This window comes from Tympanuchus pallidicinctus, unplaced genomic scaffold (assembly GCF_026119805.1).
Source record: "Tympanuchus pallidicinctus isolate F22 unplaced genomic scaffold, pur_lepc_1.0 scaffold12, whole genome shotgun sequence".
NCBI classification, from domain to species: domain Eukaryota; kingdom Metazoa; phylum Chordata; class Aves; order Galliformes; family Phasianidae; genus Tympanuchus; species Tympanuchus pallidicinctus.
In genome coordinates this window covers 7,505,653-7,524,040 of record NW_026294637.1, presented here as the reverse complement: position 1 = coordinate 7,524,040, position 18,388 = coordinate 7,505,653, and the positions used below count along the sequence as shown (strand labels likewise).

At 45.4% G+C, this 18,388-nt stretch overlaps 1 protein-coding gene across 2 annotated transcripts; it reads right to left on the bottom strand.

Moving 5' to 3' along the window:
- Positions 1-42: 42 nt before the first annotated feature.
- TICRR (TOPBP1 interacting checkpoint and replication regulator) lies at positions 43-16,594 on the bottom strand. 2 transcript variants are annotated; one of them, XM_052671813.1, is made up of 22 exons: positions 15,865-16,594; positions 14,922-15,207; positions 14,125-14,357; positions 13,671-13,914; positions 13,020-13,152; positions 12,629-12,765; positions 11,759-11,968; positions 11,309-11,457; positions 10,502-10,596; positions 10,101-10,194; positions 9,873-9,952; positions 9,347-9,589; positions 8,653-8,749; positions 8,417-8,489; positions 7,583-7,723; positions 7,001-7,091; positions 6,442-6,503; positions 5,635-5,787; positions 4,762-4,910; positions 2,286-4,557; positions 802-915; positions 43-469 (listed from the first exon to the last, which is right to left on the bottom strand). In XM_052671813.1, the coding sequence occupies exons 1-22, from the start codon at positions 16,489-16,491 to the stop codon at positions 351-353; spliced, it is 5,802 nt and encodes a 1,933-aa protein (XP_052527773.1). In that variant the 5' UTR covers positions 16,492-16,594; the 3' UTR covers positions 43-350. The 2 variants fall into 2 exon arrangements, with proteins under 2 accessions (XP_052527773.1, XP_052527772.1); XM_052671812.1 differs by having other exon boundaries at positions 5,635-5,790; positions 15,865-16,593.
- Positions 16,595-18,388: the final 1,794 nt, after the last annotated feature.

The following is an 18,388-nucleotide window of genomic DNA, read 5'->3' as shown; positions in this document are numbered from 1 at the left end:
ATTCAGGATGAGACAAGCCAGATTTCTGATGAAGCGACACCATGAGAATCCACATCAGTTTATTTTATAAGTAAAGTAGAAGAGTGACAATGCCCCCTCCTTACCTAGCAGGATTGAACCCTTCACTGCAGAACTCAACTACTACCTATACACAGGAGAAGAGCCAGAAAGGGTGGAGAGATGCTGCAATTCAAGTTAAAACATTTAGAGTAGTCCTTATTTCCACTGCCATCCCATCTCACACCACTGCAGACAGCTCCAGGCCAGAACCAAATAAGAGTTCCTTGTAAAAATCCATACTGCACAGCTCACATAACACAGTACTTCCCATAGTGTTCTGGCTCCAGACTTCAGCTCAGCAACCTTTTCCGTGAGTAAGTCCTGCTGAGGGAACGCTTCCTGGAAGCCATGCTGTGGAATGGAGACAGCTCCTGATTGGTAAGAACTTCAAGGTCATCAGACTCCTCATCTACAGAATGCAAAGATGAAATTAAAGCCACAATTTATTACAACTCACTTCCCAGTGACTCCAAGAAAACCAACACAGACAGGATCAGCACACTGCACTTCTTGTTAAGCTACTCTTTGATTCATTGCTTACGCCTCACCCCCCTCAACTTCCCAGCTCACGCAAAGCTTATTGGAAGCATGCAAGATAGACACGGTACAACACAGGAATGGCAAATACACCCACATGCTTTCTGCACAAAGAACAACCCGTAGCACAGCCTGCTTTAGTTCTCTCTTAGCTGTAGGCACGCAGAGCACAGCCCAGCCCTTCCTTCCAGCACCAGAGGTTACCTTGGACACCCTTTCTCCGAGATGGCGGCGTCTGTCCCTTACACAGCAGCGGAGACTGCGTCAGTGCCAGGAGGCTGCTGGCACACAGAGAGCTCTTCACTGGAGGGGTGGCACCTGGGGAAGCACAGCGACAGACTGCAGCAAACTGACAGCTCAAGAGCTCTTTCAGTCAAGTCTCAAACACAGCCCTTACTCTGCCTCGAAGCTTCCATCAGCACAATACTTGGTATTCATCCCCAGCATAGCCCAGGCTAGCACAGTGCATTTCTGCCACCAAAAGATGTCTGCAATAGCTCTTGAAGGATTTAGCTTAGTAGGCAAGCACTCCACTTTTACTAAACGTATCATTGCTCACAGCTCAAGTGTCCTGAATGAAAAATCACCATTACAGCCAGTCTGTAAATGCAAAACTAAGGTTTGTAGGTACAGATGGTCCTCTACAGAACCAACTCGAGGTCAAGCACTGCTGTTATTTCACACCCTGAATATGGCCTAATGTTGCCTGCAAGTTCACTCATTTTTTTTCTTGGTGATACCTGTTGTAACACATAAGGCACTGCCCTCTGTGAACAAAACTTTTCTTCTAAGAGATAAGACACTGAGATCTGGCACTTCAGGGCACACAATGACTATAAAATACCATCTGCCATATTCCTCTGTAAAGCTGAAGGTTGTTATAGACGATAAATACTGTTTTAGAAGTATTTGAAATTCACAGGGCCTTGCTCCAAGAGATAGCTTTATCAAGGTCAGACACAAACTAAAAGCAGAGACCTTGCTTAAACTTCAACGCCTGATACAATATCACTGATACAGAGCAAAGGTTTCTGATACATGCTTTCAACAGCTACACTGCCACAGGCCCAGGGGAGAACTGGAGCACCAATAAATACCAACATCATGTAACATCAACCCCCAAGGTGCTGATCTACACTGAAGAAGCCCAGGCTTTAGACTTGAGACAGCTGTATTCAGTGAGGGATAGAAACAGGGCAGAAACAGCCAAGAATATCCACATAAACTCAAATCTGCTGCCCAGTAAACTTTCAAAACATACTGCAGTGTAGTGCTGCCAGTCCCTCAAGTCATGGTTTCCATTCCATCCTGAGCACTGCAGTTACCTTACAGCATCTTTTTTTCCCCCCATTCAAGTTTCCATTATTTCCTCCTACAGATAGCATTTGGTTGTAACAGAGATCCTCCCTTAAACAAAACCAAGTTCTTAATATTTCAATTCTTCCAGCCTCCCACTCTTCCCTGTTTGTAGCCTCTTAATTATTACTCCACTGATTAAATGCTCACAGGTGATGACAACAGCAGAACTCCTCACACCTGATCAGCCTCTCCACATAATTAGCTTACATTCCATTTGCAACCCACTCTCCCCTTCCATCTTAGCCTCCCTCAGATAGTCAGACAAAACAGTTGTCTTTTTTTTCTCCCCACTCTGAATTTCAGTAGTGTCACTTGTTCCACTTAATTACCTGACAAAGGGAAGACATCATCATCCCCTATGCAAATGTGCCGCACAGGAGTTAGAAGCAAACACGCTCTGGGCTTCTCAGGAAGCACCGAGTCTGTCCTTGCTTTGTTTCTGTTGCCCTCTTCTGGGGAAAAGGCACTGAGAACCATGTTGCACTTAGCAGTGCAAGCTCTTTTGGCCTCATGATTCTCCTTCTCCGGTGACAGATGGGTAAAGACTCGCTTACGAGATGTCAAGCCAGAAGCCCCCATGGCAGATCTCTCTTCATCTCTGGGTTCTGTGTCATTAGGAGACACCTGATCCTGCAGTCTGTAAATCCCCTCCAGTCCAAACTCTCCAAAGCCACACATTACTTTGCTACTGCAGTTCTCCAAGTCCTTCAGTTTTCCTTCTCTGCTTGTTGCCATTGCTTCATCTGCATTTTTCTCACTTTGACCACAGCTACTATTGGCAGTGCTGCTTGCTGCTCTCTTTCTCCGAGGCCAGTCCTTAATAGCATCAGGAGTTGTCTTCCCCTTCAGCTTTGGAGGAGTCAAGGGAACTTCTGCTTCCAAGGGGGACGGGGAAGTGGTGTTAGAAGCACAGCTTGTCGGGGTGTACGACTGACATATGTAGGTCTGTCCTCCACCCTTCCCAGGTGTACCGTGGAAAGAGCGAAAGCAGGAGGGTGAAACACAGGCAGCTGCTAGTTTTCCTGGATGTTTGCTGCACCAGGTCATAGCAAGATCACCAAAAGGGCTTTCCCCTCCCTTGGGTTTGCTAACATTTGCTTCAGATCGAACATCTAATGCTGAGCAAGACCCAATTTTCTTAAAGCGAAGTTTGGGCAGGCCTGAAGCTTGCATTTCAAGCTCAACTTCGTAAGTCGTTGAGCTCTCAGAAGGCTGCTGGCAGTGAAGTTTAGGAGTTGAGAACTTGGCTGGAAGCTCTGGATTTCCCATCCGCGCTGCAGCCTCCCGTTGCCTCCTGTCTGCAGTACAGCGTAAGGAATAGGCAGGAGCTGCCTGAGGCAGGCGGCGCGAGGCGCTGCGGGCAGATCTGGAGCATCTCTTAAGACTCGGTGCCTTTCTCCCTGTACATTCTTCTTTCTGCACAGTTTCTGGTTCCAATTCATCGATGCTTGTTTGAGAACTGCTTAAGAAGGACTCACAGGTGCTTACACCGGAGTTGCCCTCCTTACTCAATGGCTCACATTCCATCTCAGCATCCAGCATATGTTCTCCAGCAGACAGCTCTGGAGAGGAATGCTTTTCCAAGTTTTCCTTCGTCGGAGAAGAGTTTTGAGCCACTGCATCCATTTGTTTATTCCCCACTACATGGGTATTTCCAGGAATTTGGGATTTACAGAACTGGAGGCTTCCTGAACAAGAATCATCACTGTTACTGTGATGACTGTCCTTACTTTTGGAAGGTGTTTCACACACGTGTGTTTGGCTCTTCCCTCCAGAATTTGATTCACCTTTGGCCTGCTTGGAAGTGTTAAGGGGGGACTCCAGCAAAGAGCCACTGACACCTGGAGATTTCAGAAGAGATTTTTCAGGCATGTTAAATTCCCTGTCAGACTCCTTAGTCTCTGTGTGGGAAGGAGAGCTGATTGCTAAAGCATCTGTAGCTTTTTCAGAGAGAGGAGAACTGAAGGGAGATTCCAGTTTCATGGTGAGCTGAGACATTTCTACATCACTCAGCGGGCTGGTTGAGAGCTTTGAACCTGAATCTTCAGCTTTCCTGGGAGTACTTTCCATGGCTTCAGACGTCAGTTCTGGCTGCATCTCAATTTCTCTTGGAAGGATTTCCCTCCGAGCACCAACTGGAGACACTGATTTGGAGATGGATCTCAAGGAACGTCTTGGAGTTCGTAGTTCTGCAAAAATGCTTTTCTGGGTGTCAGGTAAGGAAGCAGCAGCTGGAGTTGAGTCTTGCAGAGGTAATAAAGGATTCCCAGTGCTCAATATTTCATTGTGTTCTGGCATCTGTAAATCAGTATCTTTGTAGGGAGATAACAGTTTTTCAGCTGGAGAACAGTCCTTAGTTACTTGCAGTAAGCAAGCTTTTTTGCCTTCTGTTAACGCAGATGGTGAGCTGATCCTTTGTACAGGATGAGAAAAGTACTTTCCCAAACACTTAGCTACAGTCTGCTTAGCAGCTGGACTTTTGCTGGGAATCTTCTCCACCTTTTGTGGTGTCTTGTGAAGAAAACGAGGTGATCTCCTTGGCGGTTTGCTGGCAGAATTCAGTAGTTTCTGTGCAGACTTACGAGGTGTTTTTCTAGGAGTCTACAGAGAGGAGAAAAAAAAAAAGAATTAAGCTTGTTCTGCTCCAGTACTGTTATTTATTCTTCCAAATCTTGAGAAGTAAATAAAAAGTAAACTGTTTTGTTAGACTTGCAGAAGCGCTAAGTTTAAGACATGTAAGTCCCACTAAACATTAACAGAATAAACAGATTGAAGAAAGAGAGAGAAGCAAGCGTTTGTCTCTACCTGACAGCTAGTCAGCTCTTCTAAGTTCAAGGAATCTTTTCTTGTTCTCCTCCTTCCAGGTGAATGCTTCACTGCAGGACTACACGCATCAATGACTGCACCAAAAAAAAATCTCTTGGGAGTTGGACACCCAGAATGCAGCCTGGCACCTAGAAAAGTGGAATGGTACAATTCAAACAATTGTCTCAATCACTTCACAGTGTAAGGACAGGTAGCCTCTCACAGCCCTAGCAGGTTTTTTTTGCTTGATGTTTAAGATTCAATAGAATTATTTCCCAATCTAATAACCATCCATAGGAGGGGTGCTCTAGAGGAAAAAAACCCACCTAGATAACTCAGCTTCCTATTCTGTTTTATAGTTCACAGCATCAGAAAAATTTGGTTCATGACTAAGGATCCTAGTAGATATAATATAAAGAACTAAGTGTCACCATGTATAGCTGATAAATCCTACAGAGAAAGCCTGCAAAGATGCCATCAGTCATTGCTTTATGCTGCCAGAAGAGACTGAAGGCAACTTTAGGATTTCTGTCCCACATTTTACAGGGATTTCACTGCATTTAAGGAATGCAGACTGACAATCAGTGATGTTCTATTAGACAGGCCTGACTAGTTTCTTAAGTTGGCAGTATATTATTCGTTATAGAGAAAGCTGCCATTCCATCCTCCAAATTCAGATCCTCAATTCAAATACTAATTCTCAATACTAATATTACTCAATTCAAATATTACTAATCCTGCCTAAAGATGACATTACATAATAGCTCTTAGCTCCTCACAGTCTGTTGTAGAGCCAAATCAAATCAAACTTAGAGGTATCCAGGTCAGCTTTTCAAAGCAGCAATATAAGCCTACTCAAAATCCATTTGGTACCTGCTACATCCTGCTGAGTACAGCTCTCTTCCTCTTGTCCCCAGTGGACTTGCTGTGAGTTCTGTGAGCTGGACTGCGCAGCAGAATAGAAAACACCAGAGTGGGTCCTATTCAAAGTCAGCTGTCTGATGCGAGGACTTCTTCTTAAACCTGCTTCTGAAATGTAATATGACAGACTGAGCCTTCTTTCTCCTTCAATGATGGGGACATCTTTAGGAACAGATCACAGTGGAAAAAGGCACACTCTAAGCAGCAGCTTTTGTACGCTTAACATCTCACATACTGAGGCATTTGTGTGAAGATTCAGCTTTCAGGGGCTTTGGAATGCTAATGCATGCAAGCCTCCTTCCAAATCACAGCACTCTGTCCTCTAAGTCACGATTACTTCCCTCCCCCTCCAGCAATGACACCAGAAGGAATACTAGAAAAATCCATATTCAGTTCAAGTAGCATCCAGGTTACAAAATTAGTTCTCCTGTCTCTTTTTACTAGAGACTTACTTTCCTATTTACCCAACTATACTCTTTCTCTTCCTCCTTCCTGCACATAAGAAACAGCAGCAGCCAACTTTTTTGCAGAACACTTGCTTGTTACAATACAAATCAGAGCATTATTAGGGCCCAGCCTGGCCCTATCCTCTTGATACCCATCCTTTAGATAACTGGGGATGTTGTGCTCCACCAATAGTAATGTTGTATTGCCTGTTTGTGTATTATCTAAATTGTAGCTCATGGAATGAATGTGCTTTGAGTGCTTCAACACAGCAAGAACACCTTTCACAAACAAAAGAAAGAAATTAGTGCTTACCACTTATGGTTTTTTCTGGAGACTCTTCTACAACACCAGTCTCACAGCCTGGATCAGACGACCTTAAGAAACAACACAATGTTGGACTCATCAAACCATTCACATTTACAAAAACAAAATTTACCATGAAAACTGAGAAGCAGAACCATATTCTACAGCAACATATTGCTCTGTGAGGTACTCTCAGCAATTAGCATAATAGAAGGTAAAGTTCATACTCTGGTCTTTCTAGCTGTATTAGAAGTAACAGTTTTAAATGGAAGCAAACACAAGTTTTAGCCTGACCTGCACAGATTCCAGCACAGGCCTTCTCTTTGGAAGTCCTTAAAGCAGAAACTAAACCTAAACAGCACCTTGCTGCAGGAATTGAAGTACTTGGACACACAGTGAAGCAAGCAGATTTTCCCCACAGCCATACAATAGGACATGCCTCCACGGATTCTCTTTGCTACCTTAGGTGAAAACAACACTTTGACCACAGAAAGGAGAGCTGGTTCTCATGCTCATAGCCATTAATTAAACATCCAGCACTTAATGAAGAAATTAAGAGCTTACTCACCGGCCTTTAATCTGCTTATGCAGCAGTCTCCTGGAGACCTGTTTATGTAGTGGTGTTTCTGCAACTCTCTTGGTCAGTAACTTGTGATGATCTTGAGAACAGAAGTAAATAAATGGAAGCAATGGATATAACAGCACATAATTATAAAGCAGTTAGAACAAGTAGTTTCACATGGGTTTCAGCTTAAGAATGCCTGCCAATACAGAATCAATGTGTATCAGCCCCCCAGCACTCACAAGCTATAATCACAGCTATACATACTGGACTGTGAAATATATCCCCTACTCCTTCAGTATTATTTATTAATGGTACTGACTTTGATGTGACAGACATAATAGGCCTACTGAGGTAACTTTCATTCCTCATCCTTCATTCACACATCATTTCTGTAACTATTTTTAACATTTCATTTGAGAGGCGTATCAGCTTTTAACTAAAGTAGGTTTCTGTTTCAGAACCATCCTATTCACTATACAGTAACAACTGTGATCCAAAATGTTTTCTCCTTTACTGAAAACAATGCACAAATTAGTTACCAATGCAGCTCTTATAGCTGTTCTACACCTGCAAGTCACATCCTACCTTTAGCCCCTTCATCAGTGCACTTGTATCTTAAGCCTTCCACAGCAGATACTGACTGACTTCTGGGCATTTTCTTTGCAGTTCTTTTGGATGGTGAACGTAGCCCTTCATTGAAGAGGTTCCTCCTTACCTTCGTAACCTCTGTGTGAAGAGAGAAAGCAAGAAATTAAAAGGGAAAAAAAAAAAGACATATTTCAATCAGGGCACTGGAAATGGGATCAGATACCAGCGTAGGAAAAAAAAAAAACACCACAAAAATTAGGCACATTGGGAGGGGCTGCTTGTTTGGGTTTGTTTGTTTTTTTGTCTTGAGGTGGAATAGTTATTACCAGAATGCATCCTTCCCTAAATCTATCTTGGACTTCCTACAAGTTCATATCATTCATTCTTTACAGGAATATGCTATTAGCAGGCATCCCAGCAGAAAGTATACTACCCAGATGAAGTACACCTGGGCTCAGGGCACACATACAGGATTTAATTCTCTTAAACGTTCTGAGGAGAGATGTGTTTCCAGGTGTAAATGCTTACTCCTGTCCTCAAATTTCAATTTTTTTGTTTTTCCAATAGATGGAAATAATTGCAAGAACCAAGGAAGACCTGAGGCATTTCCTTTTCATGACACAAGTTTGCTGTGTGTAAGCACACAAAACAACTACTTTTTTAACTCTCAATTTTATTTTCTTTTTTCAAAATTCAGCAAAACTTCCTTCAGAATTCCAGCACGCTTCAGCATGATTGCACCACAGCTCACTGAAATTTACAGGGATGCAGGGATAATGTGCTGAAGGCGCACATCTTTTCTTTCCACAGAAAAGCTAGAAGTCAATATACCTTGCACTGCTTCTTTCTGCAGCAGAGGCATTGGTTGGGATTTCTCAGTAGCAAGGTAAGAACGTGAGCTCTCCTAGAAATAAAAAGAACAGTGATAATTAAATTAGACTCATCAGTAGTTCTTATATGCCTACTGAGTTACAAAGCAAGATCTCTTTTTGCACTCGTGTCACTTCACAGCACTGCTACACCCCTGCATGAGCAACCCACCCACAGTGCTTCTGGGAGAGTTTTACCTTTCTGATGAGATTCTTGTCTATCTTGGGAATCTCAATCTGACGCAAGTTCTGCGATGCTTCTGTCATGCTCCTGTGTCTGGCTAATACATTATTCCTTTAGAAGTTACACAAAGATTCAGTTAAAATAAGATCAGAAATGGAGTTATCAATCTCATTGACGATTCAACACCGGCTCGACTCTAGAGATAGAAAATCTTAACCTGAACTCAGACTGCAAATTCTCTGTGGCAGTACCTCGCCTACATTACAACTCATCTGCAATATAAACAGCTGTAGCTAACTTTAAGGTTGGTATTAAAACTCATCTCATAGTTTGCAGAAATGAACACAGGATCCCCACTACAGAGGTCCGCAGCAAATCTCAGTCTTAACTTCAGTGATACAGGGTCACTTCGTGCATCCTGGAACATCCTCTTCCTCTTACAGAAGACTTACAAACTCTATTAATGCACAGAGCAGACACACAGAACCCACCAAGTTCACACTAACAATAAGCACACAGTAACAATAAGCAATTAACGTGAAAAACAAGAGTCCTTTCTATGTTCCTCAGGCTCAGAGTTCTCAGCAAGCGTGCGCTCACCCTAACTAGCTATTCAGCAACAGAAATCAGAATGATTGAGCTATAGTTTAGATAGCTCCAACACAGGTCAGATCACAACCAGCTGGCTCCCTTATTTGGGATTATTACTTTCTCTTTTGGGCAGATCGAGTGCGCAGTTCCTCCAGCTGATCACTCTCACTGCGTAGGCAAACAGCAGTGGGAGTTAGGACTGATGATAAAGATGGTGGAAGGCCTGGAGATTTGCTATCCACAGTCATTGAATCATCACTGAAGAAGTCTGAAGGCAGGACTGCAGCCAGCTTTGGGGGTATTTGTGTACCCAGACTGTAGTAAAGATCTCCAAGGGTCTTTGGTATAGAATTCATATACCTAGAACATCAGAAAACCCACATCAAATACAATCACCAACAAAACAGTCAACACTAACAGCCCCAAGGCTTGAACCAAAGCTTTGTTTTTAAGCATCAGTTCAAAACATAAAGCATTATTAGTTTACTTGCTCATTAGCTACGTTTAGCAGCAAACAATAGTCTAAACTCTCAACGTCACAATAGCACTCCAAATCAAATCTGTACATTGCTGTTCTCTCAAAAAAGGTATGCGACAAAACCCACAGTCCCCAGTAACACTCAAGGCACCCCAAAGAACTTACAATTCCAGTATTTCCTCTAAGAACTTTGTAAGGTACCCTGGGTCTTCAGTCAGACATAAAATGCGCAGCATATCCGTCATCTGGAAGAGAACATCAAGAGGGAAAAAGGATTAAGGTGTAACAGTTGTCAACACCACGTTTTTAGCAAGGAACATAGAATGTCACAATAGATTCAGGGGAAAATTACAAGTCCTGGGTCAAAGTTCCTGCTCTCTATAGTATACTTACCTCTTCTAACAGCTGCTCCATTTCATCAGCGTTGTTTTGCAGTGAAGGGCACTGAAGACACAACTCAAGCCGCAAAAAAACCTGAAGTCGACACCTTAGGAAAGAAGCAGTCATTTACTGCCCAGTTCCCTGGTGGGAACAGGGTATTTACCCCAAAACAATTGCTCATAAAGCAGTAAGGTCTGGACAGCATAATTTGGTTGGCACTTCTTTTGGCAGCAGGAGAGATGCCACATCTTACATTTAGGCTGCAATGCTTATCATGTAACGTACGTGTATTTGCATTTAATGTTTCTATTTCACCACCGTAAGTATTTTCACTTGTACAAAAAAGCTACCACTGAGAAGTGCAACCAACTCCACTGCATCTCAGGAGTTAAAGGAAGTAGGGTGTCTCGTACTCTCTGACTTTGGTTTCCTTCTCTGAGCCATGCTGTTGTCTGAGCAACTTGCTTGTCTTCAGGAGATGGTTTCTGACCTTTTCCACACAGGCGACCTGCAGATACACACAATTAGAGCAAAAACTTCAAGTCTGCTCCTTGTATGCAGGACAGGTTCTTCCCACCCCTCTCTTCTCCCAGTCTTTTTAGAACAACAAGGAAGGAATTCTCTCTTGCTTCCGGTAGTAAAGTCACAATGCAAGGTGTAGAAAAACATACAGCCTAATGACAAGAGGCACAGGGTTGCTTGCAGCTTCAGGCCTTCAGTACCTATGGATCTGTCTCTCAAAGCACTTGCTTTGACTAGTGACAATCTTACCAATTCTATCTTAAGCCAGCTACAATCCATAACATTACTCAAACTCAAATACTTTTGACTATTTCTCTCCCTTGGAGAATTAATCTGCCTAGATTAACCATGAAAAGCAAAAACAGACACCATATTTTAAGAGTTGTCTTCTAAGAACTTTCTTTTTTGAAAACACTGTCTTTAAATGAAATTAAAATCCAGATGGAGGTCAATGTACAGGGGAAAAAAAAAAATCTGTTTCAATGTGTTACACAGAGGTGTAAACTACTAGCTGAAATGGATTATCCTGTGTTCTTTATTCATACTTTCTACTACTGATTCAGCACAGATAGAACAACATGTTGTGGTTTTCACCAAGTGTGCACATAAATAACTTACATTGAAGGAAAAGTAGTTTTAAAGACCTTGCTGCTTCATACTCAAACCAGTAACAGCTCTGCTCACATGTTCTTACCTACCTCTTTCTCTTTGGCATCCTGTATTTTCAAGAACCTTTTAATGGCCACGATCATATTCTGTGCACACACAGATGAAAGCACTTCCTCAGCAACCACCTTTTGATAGCTCCTAATTAAGTGAGACTGCAGCTCCTCTTCAGTTTTCAAGTCTGAAAGGGAAATGGTCCATGTCAACCAAATATCAGCTTACCACACATTACTGGTAGAAAAAAAATAAACCAACTCACTCCAGCTGAAGAACGGAATACAGGTCATGATGCAAATACACATGCAAGGCTCAGAACACTAACAGAAGTGGTCTTAGCTCCAGAACAAATAGAAACTTCAGATCCAAGCATTTCACCAAGCTTCTAGGCTACTGTAATGTCTCACTGCTCACTGCACCAGCCCCAGGCAGCTGCAAGGAGAAGCCTTACCCCACATCAGAATAAAGGGAAAGTCAGTACACACCTACTGATGTTTTAAGTGCCTTTTCCTTCCCTTCCAACTTCTCTTCCAATCTTTTTGCTGGAAGCTTCTGTGGAACCTTCTCGCTCACTGCTGGCATACCATCAGGTTGGAACTTCTGTGCTTTTACATTCAACCTTGCTACGTTGAGCATCTGCAAGGATCTGGACATGGTCTTCATCTTCTGCCTGACTGGAGTCCGAGGAACCCCACCTGTAACACCACGAGAAAGGAATTTCAGACACACTGGGTGGGCTAGGAACTATTCTATCAAGATAGAATACAACATAGAATTCTGCACTGCAGTCCAGCAAGATAAGTAATCAATAGTTAAGAACACACTCTAGAAGGTTTTTATTTCTCCATAAAACAGATGTACAAGCAGCACAGGAGGCAGCAAGTTCTTAAAGCCAAAAGCAGATGAAGGCTTTTACCCTGCTTATCAAGTAGAATTGGCAGCTGTATATATAGGAAAGAAATCTTGTGCTGACTTAAGTATACATCAGATGAGTTCATATGCACCTTTGGTTTGCACATTAAAAAGCAATGAAACTCTTATTTGAAATTTCTCCACTTTCAAATGAAGTAGAAGTGTTCCAACATTCAGAAGTTGCAGCGGTCTGTTCCAAGAACCAGTGAAACTGCAGAGCTCTGCTCTCTTCACAGATTTGCCAGTCACTGAGCATTTAGGAGTCATTTGGATTGTTCTAAACAATAATACTGGTATGTAAGTTACGCTGCCTTTACAATGGAGAAAAAACCTAAAGCATGCCACTACTTGAGATCCTGAGCACAGAGCACTACAGTTTATGCACTAAGGCTTCTCTATCATCACTCCTTGACAAAATACACACAACCACACACTGTACATACGTCTTTTTTTGTTATTTCCTGCTCCAGCAGATATTTCTCTTGATTTTCTTTGGTACAGCTCAGACAGACTTTCTGAAAGTTCCACTTCAGATTGGTCTGCATCATCCTTCACATTAGTACATGGAACCTGCAGGAGTCTGCAGACAAGGACAAGTCAACACAGGTATGAAAAGCAATGGAGAAGAAAGCACACTACTTGTCCTTACTCCACAGGACCTGTTTTTCCTACATCCAAGCAGTAGGGAAAACAATTCTATACCACAAGTAATACATGCCAGTATTCTTCCAAAGCCTAAAAGCCTTACCTAGGAACACTGAGGAAAAACAAAAAGCAACCTTAAAAGGACTGCACCAAAGTAAAAAGAAGCATAGCATTGTTTAAGAAAAGTACCTGAATGAATCCATCAGATCTGAGCTGGCTCCACAAGCATTTGAAGAAGAATACCACGCTTCAAGCACTGAAGGGTGCCAGCCCCCCGTACTGCACAGCTCTCGTTTGACCCACTCTGGCATAGGACTTTCTTCTGAATAGAGAAATAAAAATATCAGAACAAAGCTCTAAATGAAATGGTAGAAAGCTTGGCCTTCACAAAGGCTCTAAGGCAGCAGTTCCCAAAGCTCTGCTCATGGAGGGGCAGTTTACTCGCCAGGCTTAGAGACTCATAAGATTCACAACAACACAAAACAGGTGAGCCAAATGCAGTTATCTTGAAAGCACTTGTAAAGTTTTGACTGGCCAGGGATGATCCACGTGACAGTTTTTAGGAACCCTCATTATAAAAGCCTGCACCCATGCATGTGCAGCTGTGCTTTACCTATAAGCCAATAAAAACTAACACTGTCAATAAAACTGTAAAGTACATCAGAGCAGATTTCTGTATAGCAAAGCCTGAGCCACAAAAAAAAAAAAAAGCCCCAGGAAATGAGACTCCTCATTAAGGAACTCATAACTCATTAAGGAGCTCATAAGCGCCAGAGTCTTCCACCCCAAATCAGATCTAGAGATGAACAGAAGACTTGCTTTGCATTTCCTAACACCTACCTGTAGTAGCCAGAGAGTCTTCCACTGCCATGTCGATTTCACTCAACACACTATGTACAACATCTGGGAGGTGCAGAGCACCATCCTGGGAAGAGGTCTCCACTACAGCTCCCTCAAGGTTGCACCGCTGAACTTCAGCTGTCTTCTCAGCACAGAGCAGAGTGAGGACAGCAGTACTCTCAGAAAGCGGTGATAAAACAGCAGTGCAGGGGCACGAAGATTTAGCTTGAGACATTTCAGCAATCTACATTCAAAAAGAAAATGTATCTACATTTTCTAGAAATATACAGAGACTTAATCAGATGGATGTTCTAATTTAGCTCCAAATGACCAACTGGCTGCATAACAGATACCACTGCTATTGTCTTTATGATACGACGTGTGAGATTGTCACCTTTCCTGACACAGTTCATTTAGAACTAGCTACTAGCTGATGGCAAAGGGAAAGATTTACCATGTGCAGTTCTTTCATCACTAGATTCCGTAGCAGCTGATGGAACCAGTTCTGCTCTGTGCATTCAGTCTCAGAGCTTCTCAGTATCCAGCTCTCTGTGAGAAAGCTGACAGCCTGCATCCAGTTCCAGCTCATCGTGCTGCCTTTCAGGATGATGTTGAGTGGACAATGCAGTTGTCTTTGGCTCATGGCTAGAGGTTCCAGAATCACAGCACAGCTTTCCTTCTTTCCTTCTGCGTAAGGGTAAAAGAAAATGTAAGTTTAGAGCAGTACAAAATGTATTTCTCATCTATGTGAAGATAACTTCAATGCAAGGAAAATGAATTGCAACATCACACAGCTCCACAGTGAGTTCCCTCCAGCTTCTCTCACGAACAAGAAGAGTGCAGAAAGGGCCTACTAAAGAAAGAGCAGATGCACACAACATGCTGCTTTAAAGGTAATCTGTTTCTTTTGACAGGCCTTTCAATTAGTTTCTTTAGTTCAACCATACTGAAGACACTGAAATAAGCATGTAAAAGAGTGCTGGACCCACACTATAGAGGTGTGTGCAAAGAGCTCATCAGACTCCTAAGCTTTCCCAAAGTTTGGGTACATAGAGAGCAGACGAGGAATGCAGACCAATAACTCTCGCATCAAAGCAATTAGAGCACCTCAATAACTTTGTTAACCATAATTAAAAAACAGGTCTTTAAATACATGAAGTTTCTGCCATACATACTCTTCACAACAGAAGCTCATCAAGAACTCTACATCACACACCAATTATATTGTCTTAGAAAAAGAAGAAAGATTACCAGGCATGCTGAGAAATAATGTCCCTTCTTGTTGGGGGAACACTGCACGAAATACAGGGGGCTTTGAAAACAAACTGTTTAAGGCTGAGTCCAATGGCAGAAGTGTTGTCCATGGCACAGTCTGTGGCAGTGGGGAACCCGAGTCTCTGAGAAAGACATCAGCAAGGTCTGCCCTGTGGTGACTTGGACGTTGCACAAAGGTTTCAGATGGCAAAATGGTGCCTCCTATTTGCTGGAGCAATTGGAGCATTATCCAGTATCCATCATGATCTGGGGATTTAATCAGCTGAAATGAAGACACAGAAAAGCCTCGAGTTAACACTGCCCAAAGAGGCAGTGGATGTTCCACCCCTGGAAACATTCAAGGTCAGGCCAGACTGGGCTCTGAGCACCCGAGCTGTTTATTACAGGAGAAGTGGACTAGATCTTTAAATGACCCTTCTGATTCTATGATTCTAATGATAACAGTGAGATTACATCCATACAAACAAACAACAAGGACTGCACTGCATCATTTTAGAAGAACCAGCATAAGAAATCCATACAGAGTATCTCAATGCAGCATCTTCCAAGTATTTTCAGGGACTTAAACTTTCTCAGGAATCCAACAAAGATAAAAAAGCCACTGAATTAAGGTGTAAAAAGTATTTTCAAGGGCTTTTTAATTTAGCATTACGGTACTCAAACTGTTGGGCTGCCACTCCGGATACCTGTAACTTCCACCCAACTCCAAGCACAAAACAGCCCATCAATAAACTGCTGACACAGCTCAACCTCCACAGGGATCATCGCTCCTCGTTTTAAGCCTCGCGCAGAACAGAATCACTCAGCAGTAAGCGAAGACCTTTCACACCTCCCCCACTCAACTGAGAACCAACGGGAGGACGGCACACAAACGCCTATCGGCACCGCAACGAAGAGCCGCGCTCCCTTCGCTCCTCACCTGCGAGCTCTCGGCGGTGTCCACCCAGTACAGCGTGATCCTCTGCTCGGCCAGCAGCTCGCGGACGCTGCGGGGCAGCAGCTTCTCGGCCACCTCCAGCAGTGTAGGGGGCCCCGCGGGGGCCGCGCCGCCTCCGGACACGAACTGCCGCAGCTCCCGGCTGGAGCGGGGACACGGCGAGAAGAGGAACACGGCGTTCATGAAGCCGTCGCTCGGGGAAAGCTCCCCGCCAGCCCCGCCGCTCCCGCGAGGCGCTTTGGCGGGGGACGCGATTTCGGGGCGGTCCCATTGGAAGTCGAGGAGCGTTTCCTTCAGGCCGCTGTGCGTGAGGGCGAGGCGGGTCGCCGGGCCGGGCAACGCGGCGGAGCCCCGAGCTCCCAGCCGTTCCGCCAGCTCCTCCTCGAAGCGCGCCCAGGCCCGGGGTGCCGGAGGACGGAAGCCGCCGCCCCGCGAGGCCCCGCCGCGACCCCCGAGGGAGTCGAAGAAGCGGTAGGCCCAGCGCAGGCGGGGCAGGCCGAAGCGGCAGCACAGATGGTTGAGGAGGCGCAGGGCGCACAGCTGCAGCCGCTCCCGCCGCCCCGGGCTGGCGGTGTCCAACAAGAACACGGCGCTGGGTGAGCACGCCATAGCGGGCCGGCCCGCCCGCAGCCGCTCACGGAGCGGCCACCCCTACGCGCCCACCGCCGCCATCATCCTCTCCAACCGCTCGCGCGCTCTCACCGCGCGCTTTCATTGGCCGCCGCCTCGAGCCCACTCCCTCCGCTCCTCGTTTCTCATTGGACCGCTGACGCAGCGTGGGGAGAGCGCGCTTGCGCGGTGAGGCGCCCGCGCCGTTCGCCACCAGCTGAGGGCGGAGCGGAAGAGCGGAGCGAGGGCGGCCATTGGAGAGGAGTTCTCCGCCCGTTGGCCAGCGGCCGTTCGCAGCGGGGTGGAGCGTGGCGTTCCATTGGCCACCGTCCGTGACGCATTGAGGAGGGGGGTGGGACCAGTGGTGCGAGCGAGCTGATTGGTCGCTGCTGCAAATTTAAAATTTAAAGGTGGGAGGGAGCGCGTGACCGTGACGTCACTGTTGTCACCTCCTCTCGGGCAGATTTGGCTGCTGAGGCCTCGGGGGGCAATGGGAGCTTGGCGGTGCCCGCCTGCAGCCTCGGCTCGAGCAGCCCGCCCAGAACCAGCGCCTGTTAAAAAGCAACAGGAGTGGACGGCTGAGGAGAAAAAAACAGAAACCTCGGGTTCACAGCCTGAGAGAGGAGAGTTCAAAGTCTGCCAAGGAGAGGGAAATACAGACAACTGATCACAAATATGAGTGAAAAAACGGCAATTTAGGCACCAGTTTGCCGCACGTGAGATAATGTACCCCATAAGTGGCCTAGGAAGCATCCTGTAAGTGACCTCTAGGTTCTTTCAGGGCTGGTCACACACCAAACTGTGGGTATGGTGGTAACCAGACAGCAGCTGTCCGTGTCAAATCTTCTACCCGTAACACACGAGCCCAGCAAAGTGGAACCGATTACAAACTGCAAGGACCGATCTGTGAACAGCCACACATAAATAATGCGCTTCTGTTTGGGAGTGCTGCTTTGTGATCGATCCTAAGCACTGAATGCTGCAGAATTAAAACAGGCCTTCGTGTGGGTTCCAAATCTGTGAGCAGTGTTAATGAGCTGGAACAGGGCTGGGGCTGTCCCACTGAGAGCAAGGAAGGATGCTAGGTGGGCAGCCCAGGGTACCCGGCCTGGCTCCTGCCCCAGCGCTCCCTTGCTGGCATCAGAGCCATTCCTTGGCTTGCCCAAGTCCTGTCCTGTGGGCCAGGAGCCATGGCTGGGCCCCAGGAGCTGTTGGGGCTGCTCTCAGCCCCATACATCACTAGCATGTGCCAGCCCTGACAAAGAGCTTTTGAGCCGTCGCTGCCACTATTGGCAGCTGGCATCCATCCCAGCAACCTCCAGGACACTCAGCACAATGTGACCGAAACCACCTTACCGTGGGCTGCCTGGGACCAGAAACACAGTCAGGGCATGGGGACAGCGTGGCAGTTCCCAGTGTGGCACCCTGCAGCCCTGCTCTGGTGACAGCCACCTCCCTTCTCCCTGTGCTGCTCCCTCCCTTCCGGCTCCAGGTGTTTGCTCCCGCGGCTGATCCAGCTCTCAGGAAAGCCACAGGAGATAGCTGAGCCCCAGGGAACCTGCTTGTTTGGCAGCTGGAGCTGCTCACACCACTCCTTGTCACACTGTCCTGCTGCTCGCTGGATCGTTCGCCCTCTCCGCCCTCTCCCCAAGGACACCACTGACTTCTCTTTCCAGCAGAGCCATTGGGCTCTCGCTGGGCAATCATTTACTTGCTGATAAATGCAGTTTCATGGGAAGAAGGGAAGGATGCCAGAAAAATCATTTGTAGATTGGGCTCACGTTTGGTTGGCACTTTGACTTGAAAAGTTTTGGTTTGGGGTTTTTGTTTGTTGGTTGGTTTGTTTGCTTGCCAGTTGGTTTTATTTTTGTTTTTACTTAGAAAATTCTTGATCCAT

Bases quoted from the DNA above. Each gene is read 5' to 3' on its own strand.
- TICRR (XM_052671812.1), bottom strand. From the start codon at position 16,491: ATGGCGTGCTCACCCAGCGCCGTGTTCTTGTTGGACACCGCCAGCCCG. The intron at 9,953-10,100 runs GTAAGTATACTA...GTTCTCTTCCAG, and splicing joins TGGAGCAGCTGTTAGAAGAG to ATGACGGATATGCTGCGCAT. The intron at 470-801 runs GTAACCTCTGGT...TGCATTCTGTAG, and splicing joins TCGGAGAAAGGGTGTCCAAG to ATGAGGAGTCTGATGACCTT.